This window comes from Amblyomma americanum, chromosome 1, assembly GCF_052857255.1.
Source record: "Amblyomma americanum isolate KBUSLIRL-KWMA chromosome 1, ASM5285725v1, whole genome shotgun sequence".
Lineage (NCBI taxonomy): Eukaryota > Metazoa > Arthropoda > Arachnida > Ixodida > Ixodidae > Amblyomma > Amblyomma americanum.
In genome coordinates this window covers 43,266,724-43,290,463 of record NC_135497.1, presented here as the reverse complement: position 1 = coordinate 43,290,463, position 23,740 = coordinate 43,266,724, and the positions used below count along the sequence as shown (strand labels likewise).

Sequence of the window (23,740 nt, the reverse complement as noted above, 5' to 3'; positions counted from 1 at the left end):
CAGTAAAATAGCCGTGTAGTAAATTCAGGCATGGTCTCTTCCTTTTCTTAAGAGAGGAACAAGGCCTCTCCAGGCAGTGTTTGAAGATGGGGACGATTGTCGAATGCAGATGATGAAGAGAGGAAATATATCTACATAAAGGTACATAAATGTACAAAGGCAAACTGAGTTACAGAAGCAGATCTCACACAGACGGCCGAACTAACTGTAACTAAAAAAAGGTAATTCTCACACAGAGAACATACACTACAAGACCTTACTTATCGACCCACGTGTTAAAGCCTAGGTATATTTGCAGAATTACAAGCCACTGCACGGAGCCTCTAGCTAAACTAGGCAATACCGACTTGTGATTTGTAATGCATTTGCTTGCGTTTTTGTAAGTTTTATAAACAAAGAAGTTAGAGCGGCTGTATTTCGAGGCCCGTCCTAAGTTTCGATAACCAATGAAGGTAGCCACGTCACGGGGGAGAGGGGGTTAGAGTGAGAGAATGAGGCGGGGTAGCAAGGGAGAGAAAAAAATAAAGAGCTAGAGACGCGCTTGAAGGAGCCGGTAGAATGCGGAAGGAAAAGAAAAAAAAAGTGATGGTCCCTGTGCCGCACTTGTGGAGAGAGGGAGTGGAAAGGAAAGAACCACGGCTCACTCGTTCTTTAAAGGAGTTGCTCAAAAGACCCGGCTCTTTCCTGAGCGACCCAAGTGAGCGGGCGAGCCGTTCAAATGATCCGGCTCACTTCAGTGAGCGGAGCCGTTCTGAGCCGCTCACTGAAGTGAGCTGTTTTGCCCATCTCTAATTTCTATTGCTGTGGGATGTCTTTTCTGCTGAAGGACGAATCCCAACATTAGAATGTAACAACTGTATTCGATTAGCGATGGCAGTGGACGAGCATACCAATGTTACGCACGTCTCGGTAGCGGAAGGAAGAAAGGCGCTCTTCCCAGCCGGGCAGCCTGTTTTTGTAGCCACCATCAGTGATGCATGCCTCAGGTGACTCAGCATGTGGCCGTGTTACACTGGGCCAGATAATAACAAGGCGGACGCTGCACGAAACTATGTGCAGAGTGTATCGCCACATTGCTAATGGTCTCTCATGTCATGACTGCCAATTAAGCACCAGTTCAATTCAGGGTACAGCCTCTGAAGGGATTGGGTAGATGCAAAATATTTTTTTAGAAGTAATGATTTCTGTGCAGTCAGTGTTTGTTTCTGGCAGAGTTTATAAAGAATTTAAAACATTGTTATTTGGTGTGTAAGGCAACTTTATAGGTTACACACACCTTGTGCACTTGCTTGTAATTGCTGATGAAGGACCAAGCTCTTGGTCCTTTTTGTCACTGCTTGTTGCATCTAAGATGAGCTGCTTGATATCTTTAGACAACAAGTTATTTTGTTAAGAAAAAAGAATGGTTGGCTACTAGCAAGCATGTATCATGCATCTGCGAAAACTTTTTTTTTAGCTGCAGGGGATGCTACACCTACTTCTAACAACAAAAGCAAAAAGGCAAGTACAGAGCAAGCAGGTGCAGTTGCTTGTGAGGAAGGGGATGATGAGGAAGAAGGTGTACCACTGCAATCTGCACGAGACATATCACAATCTTGTCAGGAGTCATTGGAACACATGAGCGTCGTGGCAGAATCTCCCAAGGTGACTGTCAGTAAGCAAACCTTCCAATATTCAAGCCAAATATTGGAAATCAGTCGAGAAAGTGCGCCGGAGAAGGCCACTTTGCCTACCAGGAGTGGAAGGTCAAGCCAGACGTCTTCAAATGAGGGGAAACTAAAAGTCCAAGAGAAAGAGAAGGAAGCCACAGTAAGCTCAAATCAAAAGCCTTCTTCAAAGCCTTCAAAAGCCAAGAGGACACCAGCATCAAAAAGGGCGACTGCTGCAGACGTCACCACAGAACTAGAGAAAGCTGGCATGTCAGCATCAAAGAATCTGGCTTTTGACAACACAGATGTTACAGCGGCAGCATTTGGCAGGGCCACAAGAGCTGCCAGGCCCAAGTACGTGGAAACTGACAAAAGAACTGACGTGAAGATGCCAAGACAAGAAGCAAAACGCACAGTGAGCCCCTTGAAGACTTTAGAAGCTGAACAAAGGCCGGCTTCAAACAAGGAGCTTGGGGAAACGCCAAAACAGGAAGCAGCAGACACTAAGAAGTCTTTGAGAAAAATTCTGCAGGCAAAGACAGCACGGTCTACGAGGAAAGTGAATGAAGGGGAAGAGGTCCCTGAGCTAGGAACTGCAGGTGTGTCCCCATCAAAATGCTCATCTGCAACCAACGTACATGTCTTAGATGAACCTGCCAGACTTACAAGAGGTTGCCGTACTCGGGGTTCAAGAAAGGACATTGTAGAGGCCCCAAAAGAAAAGAAAGTAGACCAGCCACAAAGTACAAAAGCAACCAGAGCAGAGCATACTCAGGGTTCAAGGAAAGTTTGCAAAGAAGGTGAAACACTGCAAGATGTTACTGGCAGTAGCCTGGTAATGGCCAGTACTACTCAAAGGAAGGATGTGACATTTGACAAGCATCTGCAAAGGGAGGCATCCCCAACTAAAGAGGTCTCTGTCACAAGGAACACCCGTGCCAAGCGCAAGGTTGATTTGAAGGAAGAGTCCATAGCAGAAAAGCATACTACTGCTGAAGACTTAATTGGTACTGTTGCTGAAAAAAGCGGCGGCCACCAGCAGCGTGTTGCTTCGGGCGAGTATGCACCACAGGAGAATGATGTACAATGTTCAAACAGCGCGAAACAGGTCATTAATCCAAAAATCACCAGGGATAAAGAAGTGGTTGATGATGCCCCTGCTTCCCCAAATGTTGAGGTGGCTACTGTGGAACCAGCAAGTGCCGGAGGCAAAGCATTAGCGACAACCATGGAACCGAAAAGAAGCAAGCGGACGATGGCTGCTGTGAAAGTTGATGTGGCCCAGACAGCAAATGAGGCGACTCCAAGAAAGACCTGGGGAAGACGTGCCGAAGCACTCAAGACTGCCCTTGGTAAGCATACTGTTGAAGCCTATTCTTTTATGTGCTCATCTTATTGGGGTTAGTCCTTGTGGAACAGTTCTTTGTTTTGCAGACCCGTAGGCAGATTTTGCTAGTGCTTTTTGCTTTTCAGTTCCAAGAATGCACATGCAAGTACTTGTGTGCTAGTGCTAAAATTGTTCCAAGTGTGCTATTCATGTTAATATCATGCATGATGTAATGCTGTGCATGTTTATACCTGATGATTCTTATTTTACAGGTTTATAATAAAAAAGTGACACTGATAGTCACATAGATGCTGCTTTCAGTGAGTGTATGTTGGGTTCGGAAGACTCTGGGTAACAAGGTAGTGGTCATGGTTATGGGACTAATTAGCCAAAATTTCCTAATTACTGTTGTGTCTGCACTTCATTTATTGCACAACTAAGAACATGGTACAATACTGACACACAACATGGAAGCCATGCCGCCGGCACAACACACACAGCGTCGATACGCACGCATGCAGCTTGTGTCCACAGTTGCCAACACACGCACGGTACGCCGCTGCTTTTGGCACACAACGCTTCCTCCCTTGTAATTTTTTACAAGTCCAGTTTCGATGGTGGGCGACCTGTGACAGGATCAGGGAGGCTCACGGGAACTGCTACCCGAGGAGTATTAAGTTTGTCTTCTGGTGCACTCACACATGGATCACGTTGAGGTGATGCAGATTTGTTTTCATCTGGAACACAAGCAGGTGATGTCTCGTTGTCCGGGGAGGTTTGCATACTGGGTAGGAATTCAGGTTCCGGATCCAGATGGCGTTTGTCGTCGGTGTAACCCTTGCGCAGTTGATCAGTGTGACATCTCCAGGTTGTTCCTCCAACTTCCACTTCATATGATAGAGGCCCTGTTCTGGTTGTGATTGTTCCGGGCACCCATTTACTCGTACCCCTATAGGAGCGCACAGAAACTTCTTCCCCCTCAGAAAAGGAGCGCTGAGGCTTACTTGGTTGAGATGACCCTTGTTTCTCATACGTACATCCACTGGGTTGTGGGCGTAATAGTGCCAGTCGAGTGCGTAGCTCACGCTTGAGATAAAGGTTTGCTGGTGTCTCACCAGTAGCACAGTGGTGTGTCGTACGGTATACCAAAAGGAAGTTTGTCAACTTCTCTATGATGGATCCCTCTACTTTCATGGCCTTCATACTGTGCTTGAAGGACTGCACGAACCTTTCTGCAAGACCGTTCGTAGCCGGGTGACATGGCGCGCTAAATGTGTGTCGCACACCATTCTGCATGAGAAAGGTTCGAAGCTCTTCCAATGTGAATTGAGGACCATTGTCCGTGACAATGCATTCTGGAATGCCGTGAGATGCAAACATAACGCGCTGTGCATCCACGGTGTGCTCTGCCGTAGTTGAACTCGTCACAAGTATTTCAGGCCATTTTGAGAATGAGTCAACAGCAATAAGAAACATTTTGCCCAGGAATGGCCCTGCAAAGTCTAAATGAACTTGGCGCCATGGTCCACTCGGCACTTCCCACGGGTGCAGAGAGACCTTTGGTGGCATGTTGCTCTCGCTGGAGCACCGTGCACATTTCTTAGTGATGGCTTCGATATCGGTGTCAACAAATGGCCACCACACAAACGAACGTGTAAGCGCTTTCATTTTCACAGTGCCTTGATGTCCAGAGTGCAGGTCGTTGAGGACTGCTTCTCGCAATACAGCTGGAATGACAGTTCTTATGCTCCAAACAATGATGCCGTGGTGTAAAGAGAGTTCCTCTCTACGCCTGTAGAATGGAAGGATTTCGTTGTCTTGTTTGCACGAGTCCCACCCGTTCATAACATGGTTGCGGACTCTCGATAGCAGACGGTCACGCTCTGTGGCTTGTCTGACTTGACGAGCTGTTACAGGTAGTTGCTCCATTTGATTCAGGTAGAAAAGTTCAGATTCATCTGGTTTGTCTTCAGGACTGTCTGGAAGAGGAAGGCGTGACAGTGTATCTGCATTGGCATTATCCGATGACTTGCGGTACTGTATCTCGTAGTCGAGCCCAGCTAGAAACAAGGCATAATGTTGAATGCGTGCTGCTTGCATCGCAGGAACACTGCTGGTTGGGCCAAAGATATGTGTCAGAGGCTGATGATCTGTGATCAGCTTGAAGTGTCTTCCATACAGGTATGCATAGAAGTTTTCTATACCCCAGACAATGGCTAGTGCTTCTTTATCTGAGAGTACTGCTTTTCCGAAGCCTTCAAGGTTCGAGATGCAAATGCGATGGGTCTTTCACTCCCATTAGGCATTTTGTGCGAAAGGACTGCTCCGAGTCTGTGGGGGCCAGCATCACATGCTAGACGTACTTCCAGGTTCGGGTTGTAGTACACAAGGACAGTTTCTGAGGCTATAATCTTCTTTGCTCGCTGAAATGCCACCTCACATTCTTTTGTCCACTTCCATGGTGATGATTTCTCCAGAAGTGCATGCAGTGGTCTGAGAAGATTAGCACTGTCTGGAATAAACTTCCCGTAATAGTTCACAAGGCCAAGGAATGACCTCAACTCAGACATGGACTTGGGTGTAGGGGCACGTATCACTGCCTTGGTCTTGTCCTCTGTCTTGTGTAACCCAGTTCCATCGAGCTTGTAACCACAGTATGTTACAGAGTCTTCAAAGAACGAACATTTCTGGAGGTTAGCTCTGAGCCCATACTCTTGCAGTCTTCTGAGCACTAGCTCTAGGTTCTTGAGATGAGAATCTTCTGACTCACCAGTGACAAGAATGTCACCTTGAGTAGCATGGCACATTGGGATTCCCTGCAGGATTTGATCTATTGTTCTCTGCCACACATCTGGCGCAGGAGAGATGCCAAAAATCATTCTGTTGTACTGATACAGCCCTTTTTCTGTGTTGATGGTCAAAGCGGCTTGGACTCATCGTCTACTTCCATTTGTAGGTATTCTTGTCTCAGATCTATCTTTGAAAACTTCTGTCCTCCTGCTAACTTTGCAAAGATGTCCTCAATGCGGGGTAAGGGATACTGGTCCACCACCAAGTGAGGGTTGATTGTGGTTTTGAAGTCTCCACGTATGCGGACAGTTCCATTTGCTTTCACTACAGGCACTATGGGCGTGGCCCAATCACTGTGATTCACTTTTGTCAGGATGCCGACTGCTTCCAACCGTTCAAGCTCAGTGTTCACTTTCTCCTTCAAGGCATAGGGCACTTGTCGTGGCCTGCAGAACTTCGGTTGCACACCACTTTGAAGACGCAGTTTCAGTTTGATGTGCTTGAGTTTTCCAATGCTATCATCAAAGACGTCCCTGTGTTCTGAGAGAATCTTGTTCAGTTGATATGCACGTGGCCCCAGTTGGTTGTCAATCCTCAATACACTGCTCAGCTCGAGAAGGTTGAAACGATTAATCCAGTCTCTTCCAAAGAGCGGAGGTCCTGGAGTGTTGACTACAAAGAACTGCACGCGTTGCATTGACTTCCCAAACGTGACATTGGCTGTTGCCACACAGTTAGGGCTGAAGGCTTGACCAGTCAGCGTCTTGAACCGTACTGAAGTTCTCTCCAGAGGCAGATGAGAGAGATGCGCTTCATACGTGGTTCTTGGCACAAGAGAATACTTGGATCCAGTGTCCATCTCCATTTCCAATGTGTGTCCTTCAATCTGTGGCTCCAGCCAGATCGGACTGCTTTTGTTCCCATCGTCGACATGTGCCAGAAGTTCAAATGCATCACTGTCTTGTTCAATGGCATGCACTTAACTGTTTGAAGCCTGCCTATTCTTGTAAGTAAGGCTTGACCAGCGTGGTGCTCTATTGGCGCCACTTGACTTGCTTTTACACGCGGTACTTATGTGGCCAACTTTATTGCACTTGTGGCAAACACTTGTGAGAAACTTGCATTTCGACGGTGGATGCCCCTTGCGGTCACACCTGTAACATTGTCGTGCTTCCTTCTCGACATGAGCCACGGAAGCCGGCACTTCTCCCCTGCTTTTGAATTCGGCGATTTCCTTCACGGCAAGTTCATGTGCTACTGCTTCGTCAAGGGCGTGCTCTAGCGTAACCTTTTTTGCGGTTAGCAATCTCTGCTGGACTTGCACGTAGCGAAGACCGCACACAAATTTATCCCGCAGTGCCTGGTCCAGAAATGACCCAAAATTGCGGTTCTGTGAAAGCCGCCGCAGTTCTGCCATATATTCGTTAGCAGACTCACCTTCTCTATGAAGTCTCTTGTAGAACCGATGTCGCTCAGACGTTTCAAGAGGCACAGGTGAAAAGTAGTCTCCCAGGTACTTTTTAATGTCTGCGTATGTTTTCTCTGAGGGTTTGTTCGGCGTGGTCAGCTTGCGAAGGATAGCGTAAGTTTACGCTCCCATGCTTGTAATTATAGCCGCTACCTTCTTCTCTTCTGGTAAGCTGTTGAGCGCGAAGTATTCGTCCGCCCTTTCTATATACAACGACCAGTCTTCAACAGTGTCATTGAAACTGTCGAGTTTACCGATTAGCGCTGCTTGAGCTGCCTTTGTTCTGCCCAGCGTAGGGCTTGCAGAGTTAGGCCTGACACTTCGTGTTTGTCAATGCTCTTCTTGCGGCTGCCAGTTACTGTTGCTTGATATGGTGATCATCAGGCCGTTCTTGGAGCGTTCTTGATCCTGTCCTCGTCGCCATTTGTTGTGTCTGCACTTCATTTATTGCACAACTAAGAACATGGTACAATACTGACACACAACATGGAAGCCATGCTACCGGCACAACACACACAGCGTCAATACGCACGCATGCAGCTTGTGTCCACAGTTGCCAACACACGCACCGTACACCGCTGCTTTTGGCACACAACAATTACCCTTTTAATTGTCTTAATACAGCATGGTGAAATTGCAGCCTTGAAGGCTGTTGATTCGAGGCAAATCTAATTTACAGAACTCACGGAAGTGCAAAACCCTGTATGTCAGTCAGTTTATTGTTTCCTCCCTCCCTTTTTTTTCCCTAAAGCTATGGTTCGCTGTAACCTCTCTTCCTCCGTTTTTTGTTTAATGAAATAAACACTACTACTTACTATTCGAATTGGATTTACAGACAAAATGTTGGTACAGGATTCTCTGCTATTAAGTTATTTTTATTCTTTTACATCTTTATTTGAGAGTGACAGTATAAGGTGGCATTGTGTCAGCCTCTCTTGGCATTAAACTTGTCTGTTACTGTGGGAATTCTACAAAAATTCAGACTATTTGATCATCGAGAGTAAATGTAAGTATGAAATGCCCTTCAGCAAATGCATACTGTAATTTAGGATTTAAAACTTCTAGTGAGCTGTGTGGCAGTCCTGGTGCGACCATGATCCGTGACAACATAAACTGACAGTCACGTGCTTCCTGGCGACTGAACTGTGCAATGTACATATAGTGAGTGTAAGGGAGTGGGTTGTTCGGACTAGGGGTGGAGAAGGGTGAAGGGAGAAGTCTTGACAAGGGGACAAAGGTGACAAAGGTGTGTGTCCTTCTCTTTTCTGGCTAGCTTCTCCCTGATCTCGGTGACCTCACCACAATGTGTCACAGCCGGAATCAAATAGGCACGCGGTCTGCTTCGCACCGACCATGTGCGCAGCAGTTTTGCAGCAGACGACAGCGCTCATGCTGCTTCAATATGGCCGTCGCTGCCAGGGGGAGAGGCTCAGAGCCGACAACTTCTAATTACAATTTCTAGCTGAAATGCGCGCATAGAGTCCTACTTCTTTTTCAGTAATGCATAACGTCATGGCTAGTACCTGCAATGTAAAACCACAATTTGTGGGTAGACCATGTCATGACACTTTTTAGCGTACTCCAAGAAAATTTGGTGAATTTGTTAGACACCCTAGGGTGATTACTAGAATGGTACAAAGGAATGTCATGCAGCTAGCTACACCATGCAAATATGTATGAGTGCACGTGAGACTGAAATACGAATAGCTACGTCTGATCCACTCATTTGTGTCTTTCTCATGCAGAGTGGGCAGATGACAAACCCGGTGCCTCTCGAAGGACAGCAAAAGATCGCTCCGAGGAGGTGAGAAAACAGAATTGCAGACATTTCTGAAGACATGCTTGCAAGTTTGAAATACGGTATTGTTGTCCTTATGGACAGAACAGAGTAATGCAGCATCACGTTGTAATGTTTTGCCAAACGCATTCAAGCATGGTTATACACAGGACTGGCTGAGTGCCTGCTGCTCATGAGCAGCGACAGGTGTGTCCCCACCTGGACATCGCACATGCACAGCAGGCACCCACCTTGTCTGGCATACATAGCTTGGATGGGACGTCACTTCAGCAGGCTTGCTGTTACGGCAGCCATGTTTCTGAAACACTCAGCTTTTGTGCACACTTCAGGACCCGGATAAATGAATGTGTTCTGTGCTGCGACCAGGCCCTTTTCGTTTTTCATTTGAAAATTCCTCCACTTTCGAGCGAGCAGCTGGTTGGATTGGCATGTGTTCAGTGCGAGGAAAAGTTTTGACAGTGTAACGAGCCCTCATGATGCGCTAGAGTTGGCCTGCGCCTGGATTTTGCATGGCGACATTGTTAGCTGCTTTGTGTTTTCTGTCTATTTTGGGACCATCAAATTGGTGTACTAATCGCTTTCATCGCATATTTATTTGTGCATGGGTAAAGAGCTTGTCACGAAAACAAGCCCTTCTTGGAGAGGTCAGCACACTTTTTCCTTGAGCTTTTCTGTCTGGTTGAATTTAGTTCGAGGCATCAATGCAGCATTCCCTGCCCATTTCCTTTTACTTTCTGGGTGTGAAAGCTCAGTTTATAGAAACATCGATTTCTCCACAGGAATATGGATGGTGGCAGCTATGGTGGAACAGTGCATAGCTAAATCGTTGTTTCCACCACATCAGTCTCAGCATGCTGTTTCTGGGCCTCAGCTTGCATTTTACGCTGCATCGTTTTTCACTGGGTGCTGATGGCATGTGGAATCTTCAAGCTTGGTGCTTTACTCAAGGAGGAGAAGCTGTCAGGATTTGTCTTCTCGAATTACTTGGGGGGAGGAGGGGGGGTCTTCATTACAATGCCAACAGTAGCATTACACAGTGATGTTTTCTGTTTTGTTATCAGCATGCCATCAGCAGTCAAAATTGTGGGTTTACTTGTCATGAATTGCATGCCACAGAGTTGACATGCTTATTGCATGCTGCACGCAAGCTTCATTGTTTTTGCTGAAGGCATTAGCTCGCATTCTCACATCAGTCCTCTGTGATCTGTGAGAAGCTTGTGTCCTTTAGCATTTTAGAGGGAAAGCTGGGATACTCCGAACAAGTTCTTATGAGAGAACAGACGTTTCGGTGCCAACTCAGCATGATCTTCAGGTTTGACTTGGTGGTAGCAAGAAACACGCTTTTTCTAATCACTGCCACTATGGGTTGTTGCCGTGCAAGTCACTATAGGTCACAATGAAATTGCGGGGCTCTTTCCGTGTGAGTCACATGAGTTGGGCCATACAGTGGGTTGTTGCAAAGGCCATGTGCATACACTGATGGAAGAGAGCCTTGAGCGCAGTTTACATTTCCGGGTATGTTTTAGATGTGCCAGGATTCTATGATCTGATGCTTGAAGGGATCTGGCTTGGTGTCTACAAGTCAATGCGGTATTCCAAGTCCTTAGAATGCTCCACAATTGCACTGTGCCCTCGTTTGAAATTCTACACATCGTGTGTGCTTGCAAAGCTTTTGTAGCAAATTCTTTGTCTCACCGATGTAGCTGGCAGAATAGTCAGCACTATTGCTGCTGAAGCAATGAAGTATTGCACCCAAAGCCATGCTGAACGACAGCCTTGCAAACTGAGCTGGCGGTTCATAAACATGGCGGACCCATATCATGGGATTCCTTTCACTGATCGCAGTGCAACCTGTATATGCATCTACATGAATACTTTTCCGCTATGGTAAAATTATCCACACATCATCGACTCTGCAATCGCTAGTCGCGCTGTATGCACAAGGAGTAATGAGCATGGGCACGCGGCCCGCACATCACTGATGTCGCGATCGCCAGCCGTGCTGTACACATCGTGAGCAGTGAGCTGTGGTCATGCGACCGTAAATAATTGCTGTCAGCTGAAAACAGATCTCTGTGAGTACATTTTCCATGCTGCTTCATACTGATTTTGTTCATTTTGTATGATACAAAACTTCGGATGATATGATTTTTCTTGAGACCCCATAGGATTTGCTTCACCTAGAATGAGCTGTATGCTCAAACAGCGTAAGATCTAATACAAAGCTTCCAGTTGCAACTTGAGTTAGCCATGATTCAGCGGTAGAAATGTCAGCCAGCACATACATAGACGTCTATAAAAACCTTTGGGGAGTCCACGCCAGTTCTCATGAGAACGGGTACGTGCTACTCTGAATGTGCGGGCCAGCTCCAAACAAAGACGTGTCTTTTGTGGCATCCGTGTTACTCCATGAAACAGTGAGACAAGCTCGGTGCAATGCGTTCTCACAGGAGAGGACGCCAAAGCCGGGCAGGGGTTGCACTGCTCTCCTCCATACCACTGAGGAGAGTTTGTTCAGTGCAATACTTTTAGAGGCCTTGCTTGAGAAAGTGCAGATGCTTCCCACTGCACTTTTGGGGGTAGCTTAATCGTCGTCCACGTTTTCTGCCTCAGTGTATCACAGAATCATGCTGCGCTCAATCTTTGGATTACGGAGTACTGTAATTGGCAGTCAAGTTTTTTTCTGTAGTTGGCTTGTCTCTTTTTGCTTGTTATTTGTGCTCTGTGTTTTGCATCTGGGAATTTGAGTACAGTGAAAGCTTATTGATCTGAACTTCATGGGACTAAAAATGTTCCAATTATCTAATAAGCACCCAAAAAGTGTCAAGAACTGCTGCATCAACATATATTTATTTGTCAAAAGACTGGGCAATAGTTGCCGAATTCTAAGATAAAAATGGTGCAGTAGTGACTGTTTTTTATGTTTCTATTAATGCTTTATTGCCTGTATATTAAAATCGTAGGGGCCCCTCACATCCTTCACGGTGTAGCACAGTGAAGTTCTACCGCATCACACCCATCATAAGCAGCGCTGCTGCGTGTGAGGAGGCTTCACTGTGTGAACACCAAGTTGTACACAATAAACATGCAGTTTTGGCACATTGGAAGAACGGAACCACACAGGTGCAAGTGAAAGAAACTGTGCTGAAGTGGTGAGAGAAAAAAGAAGTAACAGTGTAAACCGGGCTACGCCTAGAATACCCCAATGAGGGAATGCATGCGTGCTGAACCGTGTTCGTTGCCATAAAGAAAGAATGGTTTTTGAGAAAGTGTACTTTTAATTATGCGTGCGTTTTGTCCTGTTGGCCAGTAGGGCAAGTATTGACATGACAGCCAATGTAGGTTTTGTAATTCATGCTGGCCTTATGTCTCTTGTTTAAGATCTCACCTCTTGTTTCAGACGGCGATTAGCAGCGGCACTTGTGGAAGGTTCCACCGATGTCAACGCCATTGTGTCAGATCATAGCTGTACATTTAGCGAGTGAAATTTTCAAGGGGTGTGTCAGAATGTTCAATCCATGTGGCTGCTTCAAGAGGGTTCACCAGTGCGAGCTCCCACAGAGAATAATACATGAGCACTTTCAGAAACTCTAGCGCGTCCAAATTTGTCAAAATTTTTATGCGGCTTGCAGTAGCATTTTCATTTTTGATAAGGGGAGGAAATGTTGTGGACAGATTGTCGATTAAATCTTTCTCTTTTTTTTTTCAAAAGAGTGGTAAACATCCAGAAAAATCTTGCTTTTAAGCATGTCGCTGTTGATTGTTGCGTACTGAAAAAAAAAATTAGTGTCAAAATTTGGTTTGCAACATTTCATCTTTTTTTTTCTTTCTGTATTGTTAAGGTGCAATTTTCCTACAATATTGAGCCTGTGTGTGCATTTGCTATGTTCTCAAAGTGTTGTGTATACATTCTGGATAAGGTAAAAATATGCACCAAGTTTGACTCTTGCGATGTGGCTCCACCTGGCACCGGGATATTTTCATAATACTATACTCTAACACCAACCTCTTCACCTGCTTCACTGTGTTCATGCACCTGAGATTTTTCGGATACAGGCTTGAATGAACTTGGCCGCATACTCTCCCTCCCTCCCCCTTTTTTTTATTTCCTTGGGCTGTATTGGTACATCCTTTTTTTTTCCTTTTTGTGAGTCAAAGAGCATGTGGGACCCAAGGCTAATCAGTGCTGGTGGCATTCGCTTATTGTACGCGGGTGCACAGTCTGCAAAGAAAGCTGCTTGCCCACTGTCTAATTTTGATAATCACGTTTCACGCATTTTGTGCGGTTATGAAATGACAGTAGAGACTTTTAGAATAGGGGGACCCTATCAGTTAGGGGAAAGGGGAATAGAGGGGTGCCAGTGCGCATGCTCAGAACAATGACTTGAGGGGTGTTCGTGTCCTGCACTGGTCCCCCACTATTTTCCTATCCCCCTTCCGATAGGGTCCCCCTATTCTAAATGTCTCATTTAAAAAAAACACGCGGAAGCGACTCTGTCAATATGGCGAGTGTATAAAAAGCAAGTAAAATATGCTTGGTGAGGTGGAGTTATGACGAAGACAACTGGCGTACACTTAACCTTCCTTTAAAACTGGAGGAAGGAGGAAAATTCCACTTCTGAAGGCATATGGCCCACAGGGATGAGAGAAACGGACTCAGAGGGGGCACGCGGACAGAAGCTTGGATAACATTCTTGGCGAGCAGACAAGCAAGCATGTCCACCGCACCGCATAAGAAGCACTAGAACCAAAATGGAATGCTTGCACACTTAGTATAGCAGTAAGACTTAACAGCCTAAAAGCCATGTTAGCATTTGAAGATGCACCATCATGAACACACCTCAAGTGGCACACTACGAAGCTGAATCACGTTAAGAGAGTGCGTCATCATCGTCATCAGCCTGACTAAACCAACCGCATGGCAAAGGCCTGTACCATGTCTCTCCAATTAACCCTATCCTTTACCAGCGGCGCTCACCCTATGCCTGCAAGCTTCTTAACCTCATCCGCCCACCTAACCTTCTGCCGCCCCCTGCTATGCTTGCCTTCTCTTGGAGTCCACTCCGTTACCCTTAAGGACCAGCGGTTGTCTTGCCTTCGCATCACATGCCCTGCCCAAGCCCATTTCTTCCTCTTGATTTCAACTAGGATGTCATTAACCCGCGTTTGTTCGCACTCTGCCCAATTCCGGTCTCGTAACGTTACACCTATCATTTTTCTTTCGATGGCTCGCTGCGTAGTCCTTAACTTAAGCTGAACCCTTTTCATTAGCCTCCACGTTTCTGCCTCATAGGTCAGCACCGGCAAGATACAGCTGTTGTACACTTTTCCCTTGAGGGATATTGATAAACTGCTATTCATGTTTAGTAAGGCATGTTGCCAGGCTAGTTGGTTTAGCATTTTTTGATGCTTGGAAAAAATTCACTTTGGCTTTGTCTCCTTGTCTCTTTTGTCTGTGTGAATTTATTTGCGCCAAGGTGAATTTTTTCCAAGCTTCAAAAAATGCTATTCATGATCTGAGAGAACCTGCCGTATATGGTCCACCCCAACCTTATCCTTCTAATTATTTCCCTCTCATGATCCAGATCAGCTGTCACTACCTGCCCTAAGTAGATGTATTCCTTTACCACTTCCGGCACCTCGCTTCCAATTGTGAACTGCTGTTCCCTTGCTAGGCTGTTGAACATTACTTTGGTTTTCTGCATGTTAATTTTTAGACCCACCGTTTTGCTCTGCCTGTCTAAATCGTTGATCATGCTTTGGCAATGTCATAAGTGGATCGCAGATTATTTAGGTATTCTCCATTAACTCTTATCCCCAACTGTTCACAATTCAGGCCTTGGAATGCCTCCTGTAAACAGGTGGTGAATATCATTGGCGATATCGCATCTCCTTGCCTGACGCCCTTCCTTATTGGAATTTTATTGCTGACTTTATGGAGGACTGTGGTAGCTGTGTAGTCGCTATAGATATCTTCCGGAATTTCACATAAGGCTTGTCTACACCCTGATTCCGCAATGCCTGCATGACAGCTGAGGTTTGCACTGAGTCGAATGCTTTCTCGTAATCAATAAAGGCTATATATAGGGGTTGGTTATATTCTGCGAATTTCTCTATCACGTGATTGATGGTGTGAATATGATCTAGTGCTGAATATCCTTTACGAAAACCTGACTGATCATTTGGTTGATTAATTTCTAAGGTTGCCTTGACTCTATTAGTGATTACCTTAGTAAATACCTTGCAGGCAATGGACAATAAGCTGATCGGTCTGTAATTTTTCTAGTCCTTGGCGTCTCCTTTCTTATGAATTAAGGTAATATTTGTGTTCTTCCAAGCTTCTGGTATGGCCGAGGTCATAAGGCATTGCGTGTACAGGGCGGCTTGTTTTTCTAGCACAATTTCCCCTCCGTCCTTCAGGAGATCAGCTGTCACCTGATCTTCACCAGCTGCTTTTCCCCTTTGCATTGCTCCTGAGGCTTTCTTTACTTCCTTTTTCGTTACTGGCGGGTTGACTAATTGATGTGCGCTACTGTCTCTCTCATTAATGCTCTGATTACGTTCACTACTGTATAGATTTGTGTAGAACTCTTCGGCTACTTTAACTGTCTTATCCATATTGCTAATGACATTGCCCCCCTTGTCTCTTAACGTATACATCTGATATTTACCAATGCCTAGTTTCTTCCACGCCACTTTCAGGTTACCTCCATTCTTTAGAGCATGCTCGATCCTCTCCATATTGAACTTCTTTATGTTGGCTACCTTGCACTTATTTATTAACTTCGATATCTCTACTAGTTCTATCCTGTCTGTAGGGTTAGACGCCCTCATGCTTTGGCATTTCTGAATTAGATCTTTCGTCTCCTGAGATAGCTTACCGGTATCCTGTCGAACCGTCCTACTGCCTACTTCTACTGCACACTCCGTAATGATAGCTGTCAGATTATCGTTCATTGTATGGACATTAAGATCGTCGTCTTCAGTTAAGGCTGAATATCTATTCTGCAGCGATATCCTGAATTCTTTTATTTTCCCTCTTATTGCTAATTCATTAATGGACTTCTTCTTCACTAGCTTCTTTTGTTCCCTCAAGTCTAAGCTAATTCGAGACCTAATTTCACATTTGCAGAAAGATGCGTGCACCAGGGGGTGCAGGCAGAATGCCCAATGGGCAAACCCTTTCCACTTATTTGCTGAAAGCGGCCGCCGTGTTTTGCCACAAGAAGGGTTTGAGGCTATTTGCCATTTCCTCCCATGTTCTTGCTCATGTTGCTCATGAGAGTACGTGCACATTGGCACAAAAGCCTGAACTTTTGATTTCCTAGGAGTCGCTTGATCCAGCCGCAGGATTTTATCCCACGATATTTCTTTCCAGCTCACTCACACACACACTTGCTGAATATGCATTCGAGTACATGCTGTGGTTTCCCTAAACATTGCAAAGAATCTCATACTGAGGCAATTCTCTTATAACTTGAAACCAAGCCTTCGTGCCAAATGCGTACTCCACCAAGAGCTTTGCTTTTCTTTCTTTAAACCAAATGCTCCTGACACCATCAATTATTGTAAAGTAGTGGCCTAACAACAAAATAAGAGTGTGTTTGCTTACATATTGAGAGGCCATGTCACATGGCAAGGCAAGGCAAACACAAGGTGTGCATGTTTTGAACACGTCATTTTATCTTGTCGAGCACCTATTTCGCATAATTTGTGATTGTCACTCAGCTGAAACGAGGCAACGTGCTAGCATTACCCATCTTATACTTCTCGTTTCATGCAAACATCTACTACTCAACATCTTGAAGCAGAAATCATGCACTATATTGTTTGTAAAGGACAGGCATCTCAAAAACCTTTGATGGACATGTAACAGATGTCAGCTTAAAAAACCTGGTGTATTTTAAAAAAGTATCTTAGTTGTGGTATTAACATGCTAAAACAGTTCTCATAGAAATGTGCCTCAAAAGCACTCAAAGGATAACTCCATCCAATTATTGTTCTGAGCAGAAACTGATTCTTTGGCTATCTTAATGTTCGTCGGGCAGCAGAAGACTCATTTGTCACCAAGAAAATCGCTTTTAAAAATCTTCTTGCTAGAACTTTCAAACTCGTGATGTTCTTGCTAAAAAGGACAGGTTTGATGAACAGGGCAACACTGCGTGGATCTTTGTGCATTACATGGTAGTACCATGCAAGCCTTTCCTGCATTTAAGTGGGGATGTAGCTTTGAAATCTGAAAAAAAAAAGTTTGCTTTTTTTTTTATTAATGTATCCGCTCATATGCCTCTCTCTTTGCTGTTTCAAAGTTCAATTGCCCAGTTCAAGTGGGAAGCACTAAAAAAAATGTTTCGTGATCAACCAATACGTCACTGCTTATCTTTACCATGTTTGTTTTGTTACACTCACAGAACTCTACTGTATGCGGTGGTGGTAACATTGACTTTCCATTTCGATGGATTGCAGATTTTTGGTGTGACATCTTGTTTGCAGTTTAGACATGTCTATGCCAACTGCTTTGTACAAGAAAAAAACAAAAAACGTGTTGTGCAAAAAAAAAATCAGATTGTCATCACACGCTGCATGCATTCAGAAATGCAGTGAATGTTGAACCTGTATTCTACCCATTTTGTCCAATCTGCAGGTGTTCCACAAGATGTAGAAGGGGCGAAAAAAATTTGTAGAAAAAATTTCTTCAAATATATTGCTGAAATTTTGTGCACTTAAGTTTAAAGCAATGCTAGCTTGCAAAATAAATTTCATCAAAATCAATGGTGTTGAAAGCCACGTCCCTCATAAATATTTAGCACATATTAGGCCAATCCTTAGAGCTTTCCTCTGGATTTCAGGTATTTTTGTGCTCGTCCTATGTGCTTCTTCACTCTTGTTCCATCCTTTTTGCGGTTATTTATAGTTCTCATAAGGTCGTACCAACTATCACCTCACCGCACTCTTCTAGATTCCAAAAGATGATTTTTTTCCCTAAAACATCATGTTGACGTCTAAGATGAGTCGCAGTGGTTTTGTGTGAAATAAAAAATATTGAAGAAATGCTGCAATTAGACTTGTGTACGGCACACATGAAAAAAGCCATTACAGCCGTGCTGCAAATGCTCCAGCACTTCACAGAGTCAGCGTAGTCATGAGGTGTTTAGCTTTTCTTTGCATAAAGTGGCCTCGCACAGAAGGTGTGAGGCAATCGAACAGGCAGAAACAACGTTGGGCTAGCTTTGATGAGCGCTGTTATCGAGGGGAACCGTGAGAGTACGGGCAAGGTTTTCCTCAATTCCTTTCATCCTTGGCACTGAGGTGGACACATTACCTTTCGCTCGAGAAACAAACTGGGCATATTATGTGTGGTGGGTGAGTGCTTGCAGTGCTGTGCTTCAGTAGCGCAAATCAGTATCTTATTTTTGAAAGGTTGTGAGGTATATGCAAAGTTGAGGGGATGTCAACCTGAGCCTTTTATTTTTAAGAGCCAATGCAGACCATTCAACTTAAGCGACACTGAGAACAACTGCATCAATTATTTTTGTTAGTAAATTTGATTCTCTGGCTTTTTTGGGCGTGCTGACACTTGTCTACACCAGAGAGCCCATTTATGGCTGCGAAAAAGAAATTAAAACTTTTCCCACCTCTTGCTTCAAAGTTGGGACGCCCACACCGAGAGGAGGCCTGGTCGCCACCACTGTTCTGAAATGAATGGCAATGTAGAGGTAGTTCTGGGAGCCACGCTGAAAACTCGGTGGCAATGCACACAGTTTACCTGCAAAATCAGCTGGTATTGGCAACAGCTGGGTTTCATTTCTTCGTTTTTTCTATATATCATCATCATCAGTCTGACTGCGTCCACTGCAGGGCAAAGGCCTCTTTCTAGTGTCTCCAATTAACCCTGTCCTTTGCTAGCTGCAGCCACCATACCTGCAAACTTCTTAAAGCCCACCGAACTTCCTGCCGTCTTCTGCTACGCTCGCCTTCTCTTGGAATTCACTTCGTCACCCATAAAGGCCAGCAGTTATCTTGCCTTCGCATTACATGCCCAGCCCAAGCCCATTTCTTGCTCTTTTTTTTCAATTAGGATGTTGTTAACTCACGTTCGTTCCCTCACCCAGTCTACCCGCTTCAAGTCTCTTAACATTACACCTATAATTTTTCTTTCCATAGCTTGCTCTGTTGTCTTTAACTTAAACTGAACCCTTTTCTTCCAAGTTTCTGCACCATAGGCGAGCACTGGTAATATACAGCTGTTGTATACTTTTCTCTTGAGGGATATTGGTAAACTGCCATTCATGATCTGAGAGAACCTGCCATATATGCTCCGCCCCATTCTTATTTTTCCAGTTATTTCCCTCTCATAATCTGGATCAGCGGTCACTACCTGCCCTAAGTTGACGTATTCTCTTAGCACTTTCAATGCCTCGCTACCTACAGTAACTGCTGTTTCCTTGTGGGACTGTTCAACAGTCGCTTGACTTTCGGACCCCCGCCTGTATACCGAATTTATGTACTTATCCAGTATATACCCTAGAAAATTCAATAAATTCAAATTAAAAAGAAATTAGACCCACCTTTCTGCTATGCCTGTCTAAATCTCTGATCATGCAGTTCATCCCCTGAGTGACTTAGCAAGGCAATGTCATCAGCGAATCACAGATAACAAAGGTATTCATTAACTCTTATCCCCAGTTGTTCCCAATCCAGGTCTCTTGAATACCTCCTGAAACAGGCGGTGAATAGCATTGTAGAGATCGTGTCTCCCCACCTGACACCCTTCCTTATTGGAATTTTATTGCTGACTTTATGGAGCACTATGGTAGCTATGCAGTTGTTATAGGTATCTTCAGTATTTTCACATATGGCTCTTCTACTCCCTGATTATGCAATGCCTGCATTACTGCTGACGTTTCTTCTGAGTAAAATGCTTTCTCATAATCAATGAAGGGTATATATAGGGGTTGGTTAAATTCTGCACATTTCTCTATCAACTGATTGATAGTGTGAGTATGGTCTATTGTGGAATATCCTTTACGAAAACCTGCCTGACCATTTGTCTAAGGTTGTCCTGACTCGATTAGCTATTACCTTAGTAAATGCCTTGTAGGCAGTGGAGAGTAAGCTGATCGGTCTGTAGTTTTTCAGGTCCTTGACTTCTCCTTTCTTATGAATTAAGATAATGTTAGCGTTCTTCCAAGCTTCTGGTACACTTGAGGTCATAAGACATTGCGTGCACAGGATGGCTAGATTTTTTCCGTCCTTCAACAGATTTGATGTTACCCAATCCTCACCAGCCACTTTCCCTCTTTACATTGTTCCCTAAGGCTTTCGTTACTTCCTCTTTCGTTACTTGCGGGATGACCCATTGCTGTGCACTACTGTCTCTCTAACTTTCTGAGTACATTGGCTACTATATATACATATAGATTTTTGTAAAACTCTTTGGCTACTTCAACTGTCTTATCCATATTGCTACATTGCCCTCTTTCTCTCTTAGCACATTTATCTGGTTTTTATCTATGCTTAGCTTCCTCTTCACCACATTTAGGCTACCTCCGTTCTTTAGAACATGCTCGATTCTCTCCATATTGAATTTCCTTATTTTGGCTTACCCCCTTGTGCTTATTTATTAACTTCGATAGCTCTGCTAGTTCTATTCTCTCTGTAGGGTTAGACGCCCTCATGCTTTGGCATTTTTAGATTTTTCGTCTCCTGAGATAGCTTGCCGGTATCTTGTCGAACCGTCCTACCGCCTCTTCTACTGCGCACTCCATGATGATAGCTGTCAGATTATCGTCCATAGTATGAACATTAAGATCGTCTTCCTCAGTTAAGGCTGAGTATCTTTCTGCAGCAGTATCCTGAATTCGTCTATTTTCCTCATACCACTAACTCATTAAAGGACTTCCTCACTAGTTTCTTTCATTTCCTCTTCAAATCTAGTCTAATTTGAGGCCTTACCATTCTGTAGTCGCTTCAGCACACCTTTCCAAGGGCCTCCACATTCTGCACGATGCCAGGATGAGTGCATAGTATAAGGTCTTCTTCATTTTTAGTCTTACCATTGGGGCTCTTCCATGTCCAATGCCTGTTTTCTCATTTGCGGAAGAAGGTATTCATGATTCGTAAATTATTTCTATCTGCAAACTCAACTAACTCTTCTTTGCTATTCCTACAGCCTATCCCAGAGTCGCCTACTGCCTGGCTGCCAGCCTGCTTCTTGCCTATGTTCGCATTGAAATCAGTACAGTTGATTGTGATTTTACTTTGTTTATTGCCAATTCCACGTCTTCATAGAAGCTTTCAACGATATAGCAGCCCGTTTTTGATGAGAGTGGCCTCTTTGTCGTGTGTGAATGATGCAGTCTTGTCGATTCATGTCAGTTTCGGTTGTTGGTATGAGTCAAGTCAAGTAAATTAAAAATGCTGAATGGTAGTTTACTTGATCTTTTGAAATCTTAAGCCTGATGGGATCTGCAATTTTTTTTTCAAAAGATTATCTCCAGTTACCATAGACTTGATCATGAGTGGCAGACTAGCACACTTGTATGCACTGCTGCTCTGGCCAGTTTAGGTTTTGAAACAAATGTAATCAAGACATGTCAGAGTATGAAGAGCAAAGCTGTGGATGCCATAATGTGTGTCACAATTTTGCCCATTTGTAAAAATTTTTGAGCTAGCTCAGCCCAAGAAATGTTTTTTGTCAGATTTGTGAATTCCCTTTTTTTATCACTCAATATTTATTTTTTTGCAGGAGCCACCCCCAAAGAGGACCCGCAAGATGGTGTAATTGGAAGTGGTCTCTGCGGTTACTTCTGCATACATTTCTGACATTATTCCAGTTTTGAGTTTATAGCTTTACAGGTTGGCAGCTACCATCCCGTTTCTTTTGCAATAAATGTGCTGACTTAAGTATGCTTCATGCAAAGTTGCAACAAGCGCTTCCTTGTGGTCATTTGTGCTTCAATATTGTTTTCTATGGCAAGCACCAGCTGCCGCCTTGCACTAGCAAGCAGCCAGTGAATATCAGTGCAAGCCTGGGGCTAGACCCTAACCACCATATTCACGAGCCGGCCTTACCTTTAGCTTTCTTTAACTCGAAAGGAGACTTCCGTAAAGGTTACAGAAATTAAAAGATAAGGGAGAAATCAGCTGCAGAGAGACTGGCTCCATGCAGCCAGTGCCAGCGCGTCGTGAGACGAGGCAGCGCAGCCGGCAAGCGTCATGTTTGTAAACAAAGGTGGCGCTGCGGTCGGCAGCGACGCTGCCTTCGAAACCAAATGGTGTATGCGAATATTTCAAAGCGAGCGCGTCGCTTGTGGCTAGAAACATTTCTGTTGATGCTCAGAGAGTAGTTCTGCACTTTTTCAGCCTGTTCGATAGACGGAATTACCAGGCGGAGCGCTGCATCGGGTGCTTTTCCGCTCCTAGTTGGCGACAGCTAACAGCGCAGCGCGAGGTATGGGGAGGAACTAATCGTCCACAGTTCTCAACTTATGGGCCGATAAAGCATATCCAATTGCCAGTGCAAGATAGGACGACACGACGCGAATCAGCTTCCTCACACGACGAACCTTGTGTGTTTCCTATTTTCACCGAGAAGCTTCACTACAGGGACCTATAGTTAGTGAACACTATATAGCTGCTTTGAATAAAGCAATTGCGATCCGAGAGCTCCACGAGCGCATACATAGACGTTTTCCTCGCGCTCCAAACGAAATTTACGCTCACTCTGGAAAGCAATAAAGCTTTGCTTCTTAATTCTGCTTGATCGGAGTGGCTTTCGGCATGGAATTAGCTGTTTTCGCCAGGTTCTGATCGACCTACAATGGGAAAATTCAAATAATTTGAGAAATAACACTGCGCGACTTAGTCGAGATCCTAGCATCGTTCCATATAGACCGGTGTTGAAACGACACACGTTGAAATTCGCGAAAATGAAAACAGAGAAAAAAAAACATCGTGCGTGCTACTACAAGGGTCCGGTGCTTCTTTAGCGCGGCACGGTGTGAACACAGAAAACGACTGGCGGCAGCTTTTTTTTTTTTTTTGCGCGCGCGAAGTGATGCTTGGGACGTTGTCCGGGTGGTAGAGCATCTGAAAATAGCCCGCTGCATTCAACTTACGATCCCAAGCACACGTAATATCGCGCCAAAACTTATTCTGAGAGCACGACAGAATGAGAACGAGTTGCAGGCGTTATTTTTGCACTGTTCACCACGCGACCGAACAGCAACGATGCGGAGTCAGAGACACGAACCAACTTATTAGATTTGAATGAAGAAACGCAATGTAATAACCCAACGGGTGAAACGAGCTCGGCGGTAATATTTAGCCGCGAAGCCGATCCGTCGCTCTAGTTCACTGCACCGTCGACGAACCTGTATTGCTCCTCGGCCCCTGCCCGTCGCTTTCACGCCTATATCTGACCGCAATAAACTCATGGAAACTGTCGCCGCTTCCTTTCTTCTGCATTGCGGCTGAACCAACCGCACCACAAAATGTCGGCACGCCGTGAATTGTGCCAAAATAACGCAAGCGTGGCGCATCCAATGCGGAAGGTCCAAGTGAAGGTCCGCCACTGATCTCCACTAGGTGGCTGGATGCTGCATTCCCGCTTTCTGAAGCCACCGGAAGTTGAATGGCATGTCCCGGAAGTTCGGTGTCTGCTGTGTATTTCAAAGAAGAAAGTCGTGTCTTTCACCCTTCCGTCC

The 23,740-nt window shown here is 44.8% G+C and overlaps 1 protein-coding gene across 3 annotated transcripts in view; it reads left to right on the top strand.

Annotated features, from left to right (window-relative positions):
- The window catches only part of LOC144112707 (uncharacterized), a 55,010-nt gene extending 33,055 nt beyond the window's left edge, over positions 1-21,955 (top strand). For all 3 annotated transcript variants that reach the window (XM_077645534.1, XM_077645536.1, XM_077645535.1), the window contains 3 exons: positions 1,457-3,001; positions 8,980-9,038; positions 21,781-21,955. In XM_077645534.1, coding sequence (XP_077501660.1) covers positions 1,457-3,001; positions 8,980-9,038; positions 21,781-21,816 — 1,640 coding nt within the window. In that variant the 3' untranslated portion in view covers positions 21,817-21,955. The remainder of the gene's footprint in view (positions 1-1,456; positions 3,002-8,979; positions 9,039-21,780) is intronic.
- Positions 21,956-23,740: the final 1,785 nt, after the last annotated feature.